Source organism: Heterocephalus glaber, unplaced genomic scaffold (assembly GCF_053883595.1).
Source record: "Heterocephalus glaber isolate CG9 unplaced genomic scaffold, H.glaber_assembly_v1.0 deba00001497, whole genome shotgun sequence".
NCBI lineage: Eukaryota > Metazoa > Chordata > Mammalia > Rodentia > Bathyergidae > Heterocephalus > Heterocephalus glaber.
This window is the reverse complement of record NW_028258320.1, coordinates 32,913,169-32,929,462: the sequence shown is the minus strand read 5'-3', so window position 1 is coordinate 32,929,462 and position 16,294 is coordinate 32,913,169. Positions and strand designations below refer to the sequence as shown.

At 31.5% G+C, this 16,294-nt stretch overlaps 1 protein-coding gene across 21 annotated transcripts in view; it reads right to left on the bottom strand.

The window, feature by feature from the left end:
- The window catches only part of Pcdh15 (protocadherin related 15), a 1,622,160-nt gene that overhangs the window by 227,473 nt on the left and 1,378,393 nt on the right, over nt 1-16,294 (bottom strand). For 20 of the 21 annotated variants that reach the window (XR_015440346.1, XR_015440347.1, XM_087184836.1 and 17 more), the window contains one exon: nt 5,073-5,201. The exons of the other annotated variant lie outside the window; for it this stretch is intronic. Coding sequence is in view for 18 of the 20 variants with exons in the window: in XM_087184836.1 (XP_087040962.1) it covers nt 5,073-5,201 (129 nt within the window). In the remaining 2 variants the exon portion in view is untranslated. The remainder of the gene's footprint in view (nt 1-5,072; nt 5,202-16,294) is intronic. 21 annotated transcript variants of the gene reach the window in all.

Below are 16,294 nucleotides of genomic sequence, written 5' to 3'. Positions count from 1 at the left end.
AAGATGAAAAATTAGTCCTAAATCTGGAGAACAGGATCCCTTAATAAAAATCCTCAGAAAGATGCTGGTATGAGCTCAAAGGCTTCTTCCCTCCACTTTGTTCTCCTAGCCTCTACTCACCCCACATACACACACAGAGAATCCCTGAAGCAACTAGAGTGGCAGAGGGTGTGGAAGTAAAGAGACAAACACTTTCCTTTATGCTCAATAAGTGCATATATTACACGTATGAAATCCTTTCAGTCATTACACAAAATTCTCTTTTCCCTGTCTTGCTGATAATGGAGCCCAGGCCAACCGAGGCTACATTTCTTATTTGAGATCATATTTATCATTTTGATAAGTCAGATTTCAACTCAAAATAAATTCACACCCCAGGCCTTCACTGTTCATAAAGTTCTGTATATTGTTGTGATGTTAGATGTGGAATCACAAAATTATATGATCTAGTGGGAGATGAACCCAGAGACAAGGGAGTGGTGCTTTCACTATGATACATAAATAAAAATAAGCATTAATAAGGGCTGACAGGTAAGGTGAGAAGTCTGGGTTTCCAGTTTGGTGAGTCTAGGACTCTGCATAAAGCAGTTCAAATAAAAGTGAGTGGAAATCTGGGCAAGATTTCTTAAGTGTCTTAGAATCAGTCTTTCTCCAGGTTCAGTGGCAGTTTACAGAGGTTATATAATGCACTGCTGTTGTATATTTCACAGACTAACAAAATTCTAGTCCTTTAAACAGAACCAGAAAGGACCTAAGACCGTGGCTGCAGATTTAATCAGTGTATGATTGCACAAAACCATTTTGGGTCATCTTCTGGTATCACCACAATCATAGCCAGTATGAGGTTTCTTGTTTCTTCTGGGACCTATGCTGAAGATAAATTAGTGGCATGGTTGTGGCTCAGTCAGGATAAGAATCTGAATCCTTTTGATTCTCCCATGAAATATTGTGAAAGATTCCAAACAAAATACTACACTGACAAACTTTTTACCTCAGTTGCTATCACATAAGCCTCCCCGAATTCAACAAGTTGTCATCAACTTTTCAGAACAATTTCAAGTAAATCTTCCATTACTGTCAGACAACTGAATTAGTGTCCTCAAACTGTATCTTTGTCTGACATACATTGTGCATTACCTCTTTTTGCCGAGTATCTTTATTTCTTTTTTTCCAAACCAAGAGTTTTACTAAGCAGGTTAAAAAGAACTGAAGTTGTTCTGCTTTTCCCATGTACCTTACCTGGACACTTGTGTCCATTATAATGTCTCCTAGAACTTTCAGTCAGTAATTTATAACACCTTTTGGCACTTGACATGGAGGATATTCATTCTGTGTTCATTAGGTTTTATTCTGTGCACAACTTTTATTCCTTACTATTCTGCTACTTCAAGGTCTTTGAAAATATTGATGAAATTTTCAATTCTAAATGAGTCATAATATATTTTCTGAATTATAAGATCTTTATTAAATAATTGGAATTGGCAGTTTACTTTTTACCAAGATGGATAAAACCTTTTGGTTGTATATAATCTATATACTTATCTTGCTTCAAAATTATTTCCCAGTTAGTATTGTTTATTACTTCAAGGCTACTTAAAAAAAGTAAATAAAAAGTTCCTTTGGCTTTTGAATATATCGGATTATTCACATTAAAATATCATTAGAACACAAACACAGACCAATAACTCAAATTCAGTAGAGTAACTAAGCATACGTAACTTGGTTTTAAGTGTGTCTTAATAGTTTTTAGTGACAATTAAAATTAAGTTTTACAAGTGGGGAATGAGTCATTTAGTGAAATTAATGTCTTATATAATTATCATTAGGTAGCAACAGGAGACCATTACGATGCATCAAAATTCCATTCTAAGAGCATTACAATTTCTCTGAAACTGCCGAATCAGTTGGATGCAGCCAGCTTTGGATATTTTCCTTTTCTTTTGTAATTTCAAAATTGTTTAAGTTGTTTGAAAACATATTATTACCTAAAGAATAGAGCAACTATATTGTATCAAATTATGAGTGCTAAGGTTCATCTTTCAATTTTCATTACTAAAATTATTATGGAGATCGGTGTTCATATAATTTAAGAAGACAAAGTTAAGTAAGAAGGTTAATAGAATAATGTTCCAGGAACAAAAATCACTAGGAAAAATGATGAAAAAAGAAAAAAAATGACTGTTTTCTTTGTACCGGGGATTGAACTCGGGACCTTGAGCTTGTGAGGCTGGAGCCGGAAGCACTGAGCTAAATCCCCGGTCCAAAAAGATGACTCTTAACTAGAAATTAATCTTATTGTTGTCTACTTATATTTTTAATCATCTTATATAATGTTATCTCCTAAATTATAAATAAGATAACACAATGGTAAAGATAATTTTCATAAAGCATTTCAATACATATTTGTTTTATATGAACAGGTACATAAATAGACTAAAATAATTTGTTTTCAACAATAGAGCATTATAAATTGACAAATATAATGTAATTTAATCACCATTATGGATAATGTAAGTCACATATTATTGGGCTATTATAATTTTCAAATGTTTTCCCTTTCCAGATTTACACTTACATGAAAAATCTTTATAATATACAAATCTGATTTTGCCACACCTCAGACTACTCATGAATCTTACTTCATTTTATAAAATATGGGACAAATAAATTTTTATTGGTGTGGTATGTCTTATTATAATTATATGCCATTTTTTCATTTCTCTTCGTTTTTTTCTTCTCTTCACTTTTCCTCCAGATAACCCCCAACCACTCCCAACTCCCCTCTTATCAGTATTCATCCTTTATGAGCCCATTTCAGCATCATTTCCTTTTTCTATGATTTTTACACATGGCCCTGGTAGAGATTTTATCACCTTGTCCTTGTGACAGACTAGGAAGGGTCAGGGCCCATGCACATCTCCCAAGGCACCTTGGTATGTTCTGGCCAGCGTCTATCGGTTAGCATTTGATTAAGGTGCTCCCTTAATTTTCCTACATTAGAATTTGTCTACTTGCTTGTGATGGATAAAGGAAAGGCCAAAACTTTGCCACTCTGTCTCACACCACATGAAGCAAAAGACTGGCTCTGAATTGCCCATTTCAATTACTTTTCAAGAGGATACTATTGGAGGATGAGCTTATATCTTTTTATAGAGTTTGACCTTGAGATTAGGCTCCAATTCTTCTGTGATAGCTGGTATAATGGAGATCCCTTTGTTGGGTGCATTCTTTCTTCTCCTTTGTCATCTTCTTTTTCTCTTTCTTCCCTTCTTTTGCTCCTCCTCCCTCTTAATAACTTCATTACCTCTCTATTGGTGCTACCTTAAGGTCTCAAAAAACTATACCTGAATGTTTTGTTTCCTCTTTTTTACCTTGGAGAATCCTCTGGAGTTTAACTGCTTGTTGGTCAGTAAGCAACAAGAAACCCTAGCATCTTGTAATATGATGACTCATTCTTTCCTAAAGTGAATTGGGGTGGCATAGAAACAAAGAGGATTTTTTTTTAAGGAAATATCTCTAAGATTTAAAATAGGCATAGTAAGAATGATAAAGACAAGTGACTGTTGAGTTGATTGTTGAGGTAAAGCTGTCAGTTCTGTGAAAGGAAAAAAGGACAGTCTCAAACTAGCCAAAGAAAGTCTCAAGACATGATTTGAAAGCCTCCAGATCTCTGACGATATTTAAAGAAAACTTCAACTTCTGCAGTCTGAAAAGAATGGATTAAAAACAAGATCCTGAGTTAGATTATAAGAATATTATAATTATAGGAAAGCCTCACTTCGAAGCACCATTAAACCTCTATGAAAAAGTCAAGACATTTATCAGGAGAAAACCAAGATCCTCATACCTAGAATTGGGATATCTATGTGGCTCATGCCTCCTTTATACAGGAGGATTATTATGTCTTTACTCTCTGCTCTGGCTTAAATAAATGTCCCCTAAAGGTTCCAGTGCTTAATGATTTGTTAGCATTATTAGGAGGTGATGGAAGTTTTAAGAAATTGTATCCATTGGGATATTCTTAGGTCATTGATAATATGCTCTTAAAAAGGAATGTTGGACCTCATCTCTCTCGGTCTGTTCCTGGTTGAAATATGAATGATTTATACTACTATGTGATGTATTCCCTTCACCAGAAGCCTACACAAATGATACTGCCTGAACTGTGACTTAAACCTCCAAAATGGTGAGCTAAATAAACTTTTCCCTTTTATAAAGTTAGTTGCCTCAGGTATATCATGGCAGTAATCTAAAGTTGATTATTATTACTTAAGACCATGAGGATGCCTCTTCTAAGGTAAGTGCTTCAAAATATTCATGTCTTTCTCAATTTTTTTCCTTCCTTTGCTTTTAAGAAAATTAGCTATGTTCAAGACCAAGTATGGCCCAGCTGAAGAAGTAATGACTGTATTTTAATGAAAAAGATTATTCATTAAAGGAACAACAGAAACTTTATAATATGGGATCCAGAAGGATATGTTTACAAATGAAGGCTGAGAATGCTAAACAAGATGTATGAAATATAGGACACATAGAAACTAATGATATGTTTGAAGAGTCAAATAAGTTCATATCTAAATTTACGTATTTTGAGGTATGAATCTCTGCATCTAGACATGATGGTCTACTAAATTACATAGTTCTCTAAAAATTTATTTCCAAATAAGTAAAAGTATGTAAAATAAGAATGTGAGGAAAAAACAGAAACAAAGTCTTTGTAACTAGGGAGAGGTGGAGGGGTTGAAAGGAGGGCAGAGGAATGGGGAAAAAAATAAGAATCAAGATACGTCGTGTCAAGGTACAAATTTCCAATGATGAATGTCATTATATTCTATACCTAAAATGAATCAATAAATTTAATGAAAAAAAGAATAACCTCACGTTGAATTTACATTGAATAATAAAATGTAATCAACATGCTTAATAAATTAAATCTGCCTAGAATGTAATTTCTAAAAATATCTTGAAGTGCATTTAATGGATTAAATTTACTTCATTTCTTTTCAAAATTAAAATATAAGAAAATGTGTACTTTAAAAAAAAATATATATATATATATATATTCTACTTACCCTTACTTGACCCACAAAGGCATTAGCTTCTTCCTCTACCACAGATAAATTTCTAGGCAGATAGGGATCAAACACTGGTGCATTGTCATTGACATCTGTTACCACCACATTTACTGTGGCAGTTGAGGTCTTAAAGAAAAAAAAAAGATTAAATTTGAGAGGAGCTATTTTTGTTTTGAATTTTGTTTAGGTCATATTGGAATTTCACTATATGAAAAGTGTTGCATTTGTATCCCTAGCCCTTTATTCCAAAAGAGAAAAAGTGGAGAAGACAAAGAAGCATGCAATTTTCATACCTCAAAAACAAACAGAAAAAGTAAATGATGATACTAAAGGGTAAGCAGTTCCCTGAAAATGTCAAGTAGCTCTTGGAGACTTACTTCTTAGAACATGATTTTACCTTTATCTTGTTCATATTTTATGGCTGTCAAGTTTTTGTTTATATACATATAGACCACTTTGTAACTGAAATATACAATTATTACAGTTTTTATCACTTATATTTTTCACTGTTTAAAAATGTAATGAATATTTTGTAAAATACCATAGAATATAAATAAGTATTTTAAAGTAAGTGACTACTATCAGTTAAGTATTACCTTAGTAATTTTCAAGGATTACATACAAATGAAGAATGTTAATACCTTTCACTTATGAAAGTATTTTATGAACATATAGCTATGGGTATTGCAACTAGGTAAACCTACTACAAATATGTGATACTAATTATAAGTTAAAAACACTTGTTCTGCTGCAATGAGAAAATATCATGAAGATCAATGACTTGGATATAATCAAGGAACATTAAGTTAACTTCCATGAGATTTGTCCAAATTTTCTTTAGAAATAAAACAGGCACAAATGCTTCTAATAAATAGGTGTTTTGGAGTGACACAGAAAGGCTGAGCATAAATAACGTTAAGGGTGGGTAATTCTTAAGAGTTTTGTAGAAGTCATACGTGTAGGGGGTCAAAATTTGGATTTCCTAGATGCCCAAAAAGAAAGATCCTTGCAGATATCTCAGGATTTCTTTTTTTAAAATTAATTTTATTGTTACATTTTAGGTATACAATATAATGACATTTATCACTGGAAATTTACACCTTTGCAAAATCTCTCTTAGTTATTTTTTCCCCATTCCCTTGCCCTCCCTTCAACCTCTCCATCCCTCCCTATTTAGAAAGACTTTGTTTCCATTTTTCAATGTCTCATATTAATTCTATTCTCTTATTTCCTTTTCCTTTTTCCCCTTCTGCTTCCCCTTTGCCCTTTTCTTCCTATTTCACATTATCTATTATACCTTTTAGTACTTATTTACACTTTCAGTTTCTTACACTAGAGAAACTTCGGTATTTTTGAGATCACCAAAGTTCTATACCATGTGAGTGATGGTGCCTGGCAAAACAATCCGGCTTTACTCAAATTTAAACCCAACGTTGAAGCTCTGATTAGATTAAGGTGTAATGCCCTTATTTTAACAGACACCAAAGCAAATCCTCCTTGAAGCAATATAACTTTATTCCAAGTCTCTGTATTTTTTCGTACAAAATAATCCGTAGTCATTTAAAAATTACTGTGCATAACAGGGAAGTGTTGGGTACTGGTGATGACATTTCTTTATCTGTATAATAGTGGGCTTCTCCTTTGAATATTCACATAGCCATTCTTGTATGATTTATAATATTTAAAGTTCAATTAAAATTATATTTAAGATATGTATAATGATTGTTTAAAGAGCATTATGTAGCCAAAATCTAGAAACAACCCAAGTGTCCATTAATAGAAGATGCTTATATAGTGGTTTGTGCATGCAGTGGGGTCTACAGTACTAATAAGGAATTAACTACTGCCACAAGTAAATCACACAAATGAATTTCATGAACATAAGGTTGAGCCAAAGAACTCAGACACAAAATAGTATGGACTATAATATTCCATTTATATAAACTTTAAAAACGGGTGTACTCTTATATTGCGATATGTCAGGACAGGGTCACTTTGGGGTAGAAAATAGACCAGGAATTATGATAATCATAAGGCTGGGCTTTTGCAGGGCTGGTTAATTTCTGTTTATTGTAAGGACTAGTGGTTACATAGGTGTGTCCACTATGTTAATTCATTAAGATGTACAATTATGATTTTTGCACACTGTATATGTTATATTTTCTCTGAATTCTTTAATTTTAACGATGCATAAATGCAAACATACATGTGTTTATACATGTATTCTAAATATATGCATAAAGAAATTGACATGCTGTCTGACTCAATGGAATGCAGATATTTTATTTCCCTATTTTAACATTTATATATTTTCACATGTTTTCCAAGATAGGTACATTGCTTTTCCAGAAAAAATATTTTAACAGATGTTATTTCTTCAAAACTTATGTCAGAATTTAAACCAGTAACAAAAGTAAAGATCTATTTTCACAGTTGCAGTGGTTCTCAATTTGCCTGAGGGTGAACAAAACATTAAAATTGACAGCCTGAGGCTCAAATCTGAGGGCCCACAGAAGAGTGTGCTGGCTTTCTGTAAACTACTTGACCTTCTCTATCCTCGCCTATCCAGATTTCCCTACCAATATATTGCACATTTTTATGATTCTAATCTTATAAATTCTCATTCTTGATGCTAGGGAGCAGTATGTTTTTAGATAGTTCTGGGTCCACCATCAGAATGTGACTTGTGCTTGGTAATGTAGCAGAAAACTTCACATCAAGTTTACTAAATAGTTGAAGAATTCCACTGTTTTGTTCTAATAGGAGCTAATATTTATGGACCACTTAGGCATATTTCCCATTTCTTAGTAAATTTTACATGAAATGAAAAAATTCATATCTTCGGCAGAAATGTAAAGTCATCAACATATATAGAATAATTTTTGCCTTATGTATTGCTTCAAACACCTGAAGACCACTTGCATCAGAATCAGTTGAATATTTGTTATAAAGTGCATATTTCTGTACTATATATTAGACCTAATGATTCTATTCTTTTACATCTATAGAAATACTTATAGATTAAGCACTTGAAAAACATGATGATGTAAATTGTTTCAGATAGATTCAGGAGAATGGTAACAGTGTTTCAAAACAGCTCTGCAGCCCATTGGATATATATGCCACTTACAAAAGACAGACTTTCAGTTTTTAAGCTTATAATTAAATGAAGATAAAGTATTATATGTCAGCTAACATACTGGCACAATTGTAAAAATTAATTTGCATTATGCCAATTAATTAAAGACATCATATTAGTAAATCTAATAAAAAGCTATCTATTTTCTATCAAGAGAATTTGCTTGATGATTATCTTCTCAAAAAGTGTGTCAACTTCCACTAGCAGGAGATAATTACATTTTAATGTTAAATACTATAAGTGATTACAGGAAGAAATTGTATTTCATTCAGTATTAAATATTCTAAGTGATTATTTTTGTTGTAAATTTTAGTTTTTAATTTTTCAAATATTTAATTTCAGTATTAAATATTCTAAGTGATTATTTTTGTTGCAAATTTTAATTTTGTCTCAGATTTTATTGTTTTAAATTAAGGATGAATTCTCAAAATATAAATTCTGTTTCAGTGCATTTTGACATTTCTATTATAGTAGGTAGTTTGAATACACGTGTGTTTTCATAAGCTAGTACAGCTCTGAAATGAAGACACTGATTAGGATCTTTGGTTTAGTGCAGCATAAAAATGTGAGATAAAAAGTCAAAGACAACAATGTGCATTCATCTAAACAAAGCTTGTTTTCAGCTCAAAGAGCACACTTTAGTTATTTTATGATCTTCCTTGCTTTTAAATTATGGATAATTTTAAGACTACCAAGCAAAATGTTTAAATTATTGGAAACTTATTTGGACATAAAATGTAATTGAAATGAAAATGTACTCATCCTCTGATTGCTAATGATAAAATTATATGATTTTTTCTATTGATGTGGGTCTAAAAGGAAATATATTCTCATAAACTTACAATAAAAATAGAGAATGGAATGATGAATTTACCTATTGATTCTTGTCATTGTGGAAATGGATGTAAATAATTTCTATAAAAGGTAATATACTCAAAAATGTTATTTCAACTGGAAAATAAACTGTATATAACAGTATTAATTGATAATACACTAGATTTCACAACATATAGTCATTCTTATGAATTTTTTGATTATTAGAACTTTTTGATTTAAGGAAACAATATACATAAAGTTATTCTGTAACATACATTATTAGTGTGTAGATTTATATAGAATATGTGTGTATTATCTGAATATGAAGACAGATAAAGAGCCAAAATAAAAGTTAAACAGTTATGAGGCCAAAATGAAGTTTCTATCATAAAAGAGAATTTTTAAATTTAGTTTGCAGATTTCATCAATGTTTGCCTTATTAAATGTTGATAGCAAATATATTTTAATTAATATATAATTTAGGTAGTATTTTACCTCAATAAAGTAATGGCAGTAAGAGCCATCTATTTACCCGAATTCATTATATGGGCCAAATGAAAAATTTCTGCATTTCAATTTATCTAGGATTTTCAGTAGTATGCCAATCACCCATTCCAATCAATAAGCAGCAAGTAAGCTGTTGCAAAGGGCAATGTCATTATATTACAAAGACTGATGAGCTCTGGGGAATTCTGACAGCTAAACCTGCTTGAGGAACATTCCTTTTCTGAACTTCTACATTATGTGTAAAATAATGACCCTCAACCTCATCTCTAGGATCTGTTCTATTACTAATAAAAAACTTTTTAAAACACTTCAGCATTCAAAGTTTAACAAACATATACATGTGTGGCACATAAATTAAATTTATGCAAGTCATTGAACATCTAAATAAACCATTACTAATTAAACATTCTGGTTAAAAGTTTATTTCAAAGCACTACGACATACTAGTTTTCACAAATGACTTATACATTTTTTCCTCCTCATACAAATGATATCATCTTAACTAAAGTTTTGCCTCAATTTTTCTATATGTATAAATAAATAAATATAAAAGAAACTCAACTTCTACAAGCATATCAACATAATGACAATATATAATTCTGCTATTATTCATTATTCTCTTATCAATAATTGATCTATAATCAAGTTCTCATTTATAGTATTTTCTTTGATATATTAATTTGAAACTTTAAAGTAATCAATTTAAACCATAGCCATGTTCATTTCCACTAATTAGAAAATGATAAATACATTGTCATGTTATATAGTTTGAATTCAGAATTGCAAAACTAATCAAATAATTGTGGAATATTTTTGTGTTTTCTGTTTTATTTTACTAGCATTATGTATTCTAGGTTCATTCATATTTGTCACAAATGACAGCATTTTCTTCTCTTTAAAGGCCAAAATTATTACTAAGCATATATACATTTATATGCTACATTTTCTTTATCCAGTCATTAATTGATGGACACTTAGTTTCTTTTCACATATTAGCTATTGTTACAAACGCTGCAATGAATGAACATGGAGGTGTAGATCTCCTTGAAAACTTGTTTCAGACCCTTTGGATATTAGGCTCAGTAGTGGAATTGCTTGATAGTATTGTATTTTCCCTTTTAGTTTTATCCCACAGATTGGTAACTATATTTAGTAATAATTCATTGTATATTTAAAATTCATAGAGATTAGATTTCAAATATTCTTGCCTTAGAAATTGATAAGGAGGAGAAGTGATGGATATGCTAAACAGTTTGACTTAATCAGTCTACAATTTTAACATATGTTAAAACATTACCTTATAAATCATAAATACATACAATGTTATCATTATGTTGAAGTCCTGAGAATAGAACCCAAGTCCTTGCTAGGCGAATTCTCTGCAACTGAGCTATATTCTTACAGTATTTTTTTATTTACTAAAATAAAGATTAAATTTAAAATAAGATAAATTTGAAAATACGTATTTAAATTTAAGAATTAATTAAATGTACATTCTGAACTTTATAAAATGTGACATAAACTTTTCCTAGTGATTTAGGCTTTTTATAGTAAACTTTATTTTAGGAACCATATATGACATAATTTCCCTTTTAAAACATAACTTTTAAAGATATCTGGATATGTTTGAAAGTAAAGAGACAAAAATTTTAATCTGGTGTAATAAGGAGGATAAAATAGACCAAAACTTGAAAACATGAAGCACATTTTCTCTTCTGGTATTTAACATCTGAGAATGTGATGGAGCAAAGTAATCAACTTAATTTTCTATGTTATTTTATCTCATTCCTACAATTGATTAGACACCAAGTTCTGTGAACTCATCTTTGTAAATAGGCCTTAGGTTATGAAGTGATGCAGCAGCAGCTAAATGATACAATTTTTATTTCCTTGAGTAAATAGCTAGATGTGGAATTACTATACTTTATTATTAGAGTATGGTTAACTCGGTGAGAAGGTAAGAACAGTACTACATTCAATAATGTAATGAGTCATTTAAAACCTTTTCCTTATTAATCAACTTAATGGACACTTTAAAAAAGAGTGTAATATTAAATTTAATAAACAACTTTAGAGTTAATGCCTGAAAAGATGAGAGGGATCTCATTTTGTACTTAATCATAAAAAAATCGTTAATTTTCTATCATTTAGCCATAAGATTTTTAAAAATTGTTCTTAAAATTAATTAAACATACCATAGGTAGGAAATAATTTCTTCATAGTGCAGCTATATGTTCTGTGTTCTACTGTTCATATTCAATAACTGAAATTCATTAGATTAAGGTGAATGTATGGTCAAAAGTTATCTGACCAAAGACGCATGGTTTCTGTATGAATCAAGCCAGACGTATTTCCATTTGTTTATTAAAATAGAAAAAAACAATGTCAGAGAAATAGTAACACTTCTTTTTTTTCTTTTTTATACCAGGGATCGAACTCGGGTCCTTGAGCTTGCGCAGCAGGCGGCGAAACCACTAAGCTAAATCCCGGGCCTGACACTTCTTTTTTTTATTGAAGAAGAAAGATGTTTTTTATTCTAAAGGTACAATTGCTTTTTTATAAACTTCCACATGAACTGAACCTTCAGACAAATAATGTCTGATATTTCAATATATTGGTAGAAATATTCTTGAAGATAAGTAGTTAAATAGAGTAATTATTATTATTAATCTTTATTATTATTATTATTTTGGATATTGAACCCAGAGCCTTGTACACATTAAGCATGCACTCTATCTCTGAGGTACTCCCAATCATGGTTAATCTTAAAATGTGTCCCAGAGCTATGGATATAATGGTTTACATCTATGTAAGAGAAAGCAGACAGGGGCCGGGGATTTAGCCCAGTGGTTCTGCCGCCTGGTTCACAAGCGCAAGGTCCCGAGTTCAATCCCCAGTATCAAAAAAAAAAAAAAAGAGAGAGAGAGAGAGAAAGGCAGACACTTCTCTCTTCTAGTTAGTATGATCCTTGAAAGTCAGAAAAGTATCTATCGTGGTTATCCAAAGGGCAAATTATAAGTGGGCGTGCCAGGGAGGATTTTGAGTGTTTTCAAGTGAATTTTTAATTTTAAAATAATTTCTTTGTTCTTTTCTGAATAAATTATTTTCTCATTTCTACTAAAAAGAGAACAGTTGGAAGGAATATGGACAATTTTATCAACAAGAAAGTAAAAAGCAAGAACTTTTGGACAAAAAGTTCCGCTTTGAATATAAAGGTTTATTAGTATACGTCAAATTTCTTTCAACAAAAATTGATATATTACAGTTGGGGATAATTAAGATATACAGTATTGGCTTTAATAATTTTTTAAATTTAGGTCAACATAACAAAGAAAATATATACATTCTTGGCAATAGGCATACTATTTGGATAATGCATCAGCAGGCATACTATTTAGGTATGTTAAGCTAAAATATTTATATCCATAACTAAAGTCAGACCTTGTTGCTATAACATTAAGAACGAAGATATTCTTATGATCACAGAGCTTCTTTCAGGATCTATAGAGGGCATTCTTTCTACCACTAAGCTCACCTGTCTTCCAGAAAGTGCCTTCCAGAGACAGAAAAAGAGGTGCTTCTTTTAATGATGTGCATGGAGAAAAAGGGAGACAGAGACACAGGGAGGTTGAATGCAAAGGATTTCCTCCTGAGCCACTTTGGTCTGCATTTTAAGAGAGGAGATACTACAGGAGCATATTAGAGAACATATATTAGGAGACCTGCAATAGGAATGCAAGAAAAATTTCAGTGAAACAGTAGTAATGTTCTGCTAGAGCTTCTGAAACTGCAGAAAAGCCAGGCATGGTGGTACGTGCCTATAATCTCAGCACTTTTAAGAGGCTGAGCCAAAAGTATTGCCAGTTGGAGACTAGCCTAAGCAATTTAGCAACTTAACAAAATCCTGTCTTAATTTTTTTTTTTTTCTTAAAAAGGGGGCTTACAATGTAGCTTAGTGTAAAAGCCCTGGATTCAATCCCCAGTACTGGAGGAAAAATAAGAAGACTCCAGAGAATTCCCGTGAGTTCCATGGGAGGCCACATCTAATAGTATGTGAGAGTGAATATAAAGTATTCAAAGAAGGCTTGCTTGGTTATCTCTCTCTCTCTCTCTCTGTCTCTCTCCTTTAGTGTGTAACTCAGGAAATCCTATTCTAAGGTGCTAAGAGTTTTGCTATGTAAACCAAGTTTTGGGAAAGGACTTCATCTTTTCTCTGCAGGAATAAACTCCAGTTGGTGATGTTGTATAATTATTTCAATATGCTGCTTCATTTAGTTTCTCCCTTATTTTGTTAAGGAATGTTGTGTCAACATTTGTAATGTATATTGGTCTGTAGAATTCTTTCTTTAGTATCTTTGTCTGGCTATGGTATCAGGGCAATGTTGGCCTCCAGGACGAGTTTGGTAGAGTTCTCTTCTTTTCATTTCTTGGGAAAAATCTGGGAATAATTGGTGTTAGCTATTTAATGGTTGGTAAAATTCACCAGTGAAACCAAGAAAACAAGGGTTTATGTTTGCTAAAAGATTTTTGATTATTGATTCAATCTCCTTACTAGGCATGGATATTCTATTTCTTTAAAGTTATTCTTGTAGGTTTTATGTTTCTAGGAAGATTTCCATTTCATCTACCTCATCCAATTTGTTGGCATGAAATATGAATGCAGGAAATTTCCAACAGGCTATTATTGTAAATGTATTAGGTAAAGTATAAGCCCTTAAAAATTAACTTAAACATAAAATTTGAATCCAAGTCTACTTCAACTAAAATAGGAAAATATTGTGTCAAAGACTGGTAGCAAATTTAATAAGGAATTTGGCAGTAATTCCAAATATAAACAATTATTCAAGTGTCAAAAATGTAATTTTATCTGACTTGGGTATGATAACTAAAGAAACCTAAATATTTATAATAATAAAATAAATATATTTAATATATAACGATTGTAAAATACTGTTATCAAAGTAAATTTTGAAAGGAGAAAATATATGACACTCAAATGAAATTTCCAAACTATTCTCTCAAAAAAATTGATAACACACACAGTGTTTCCTCTCTCTTCCCCATTCGTATTTAAGGTGTTGATGAAGGGGCTTTTCCTGACAAAACTTTCAATTTTACCCTGGCAATTTGTTTCAAAAAAAAAAAAAAAAATGCCAGTAGGGCCACAGATTTAGCTCAGTGGTTCCGCCGCCTGCCTCGCAAGCTCAAGGACCCGAGTTTGATCCCCGGTACCAAAAAAAAAAAAAAAAATGCCAGTAGTCAATTTTGATTTAAGTAAAATTCAACTGCATATGGTCTGTGCTCTTTAAATATTTATCTTAAAACTCATGAATATTAACATTAAATGCTTTATTCTGCTATAATTCTACATAAATAAAACACGTTTAAATATGATGAATGCTATCAAAATCTGAGAGAATTATTCTAGGTACTTTCGTCTTTAGGTACCCATTCATATAAAAATATATCCCTAAAATTATATAAATGGTTAAGTCAATGCTTATAAAAATGAGAAAATGAAGACTCTAAAAGTTCCAAGAACCATCCAAGGAGAAATGACATACAAAGACATTATTGAAAAGTCCCTGACAGAGATGAAATCACTTATTTTAGCCTGGGACTTATTTTGCTTTTGAGTGAGCAATACTATAATTAGTAGGTTGTGAGTATGACAGTCATCTAAATGTACTGTTTATTTTTCATCTATTCCCTTGTCTGATAAATTTTGTTTTAAAATGTCCTAACTAATATCCCTGACATTAATTTTTCACTTATAAAGTAACCTATCTCAAAGCTATGTATTATTCTTCATTTTTTCATACTAATGGATCTGAATGAATCCCCACTTTATTCTTATTATATTTTTTACTCTACACTAAATAATTTCTCCTCTTTTCTCTAAAATTTCCCCTGATTGCTGTCCTGACAAATTATTCATTAAACATCGTAAGTCAAGTTATTCATTATTTACCTCTAGAGACTCTCACTGACTTCTGTATATATGTGTAATACATGCATATTACAGAAATAAAGGGCCTTGTACATGTAAAATGAATTTTAGGTTTTGTTTTCCTTCACTCTTCTATTATTTAAGTGGGTTCTTTTGGCCCCATTATTTCCTAAAAGTATTCTGCATATTTTATTTCCTGTCTAGTATTTCATCCAATCTGTAAAAAAAAAAAAAAAAAAAAAAATTGACACAGTTTATTATGGGCAGATTATAAGATTTAAGTAATTATCCTTATCTACTTTTTGTCATTTTAACTAAGATTATAAAATTACCCAAATATCAAATTTAGCTGCTTTTTGCATGGGAAAATTTTTCTTATCTCAAGTAAATGTGAGGAGTGCATTCTCATGCATCCCCAGCTAAAATATCATATAGGTCCAAGAAGTCATTCCAATTACAACTGCTGTCTTGTTACATGAGTTGGGTGAGTTTTGCTTATTAATCTACACTGGGTTTCAAATAATTTGCAGACAACAGTGCTGACTTGGCACACAAGTACTTGACTAGAGAAAATAAAAAAAAAAACCAAAAACCTAACTTATGGAATGGAAATAGTAAAAAAATCTTTACAAATGAGTGACCTACAGTGCTTAGATATCAGGATGTGATGGCTGTGAACATGTCTGTGAACTAGTCTGAAGAACATAGACAACAGATTTTAAAACACTCCAGTGGCCTAGGGAAATAGCTCAGAGTCAGAATCCTTGCTTAGCATGCATAAGGCCCTGTGTTTGATTGTTAGCACTG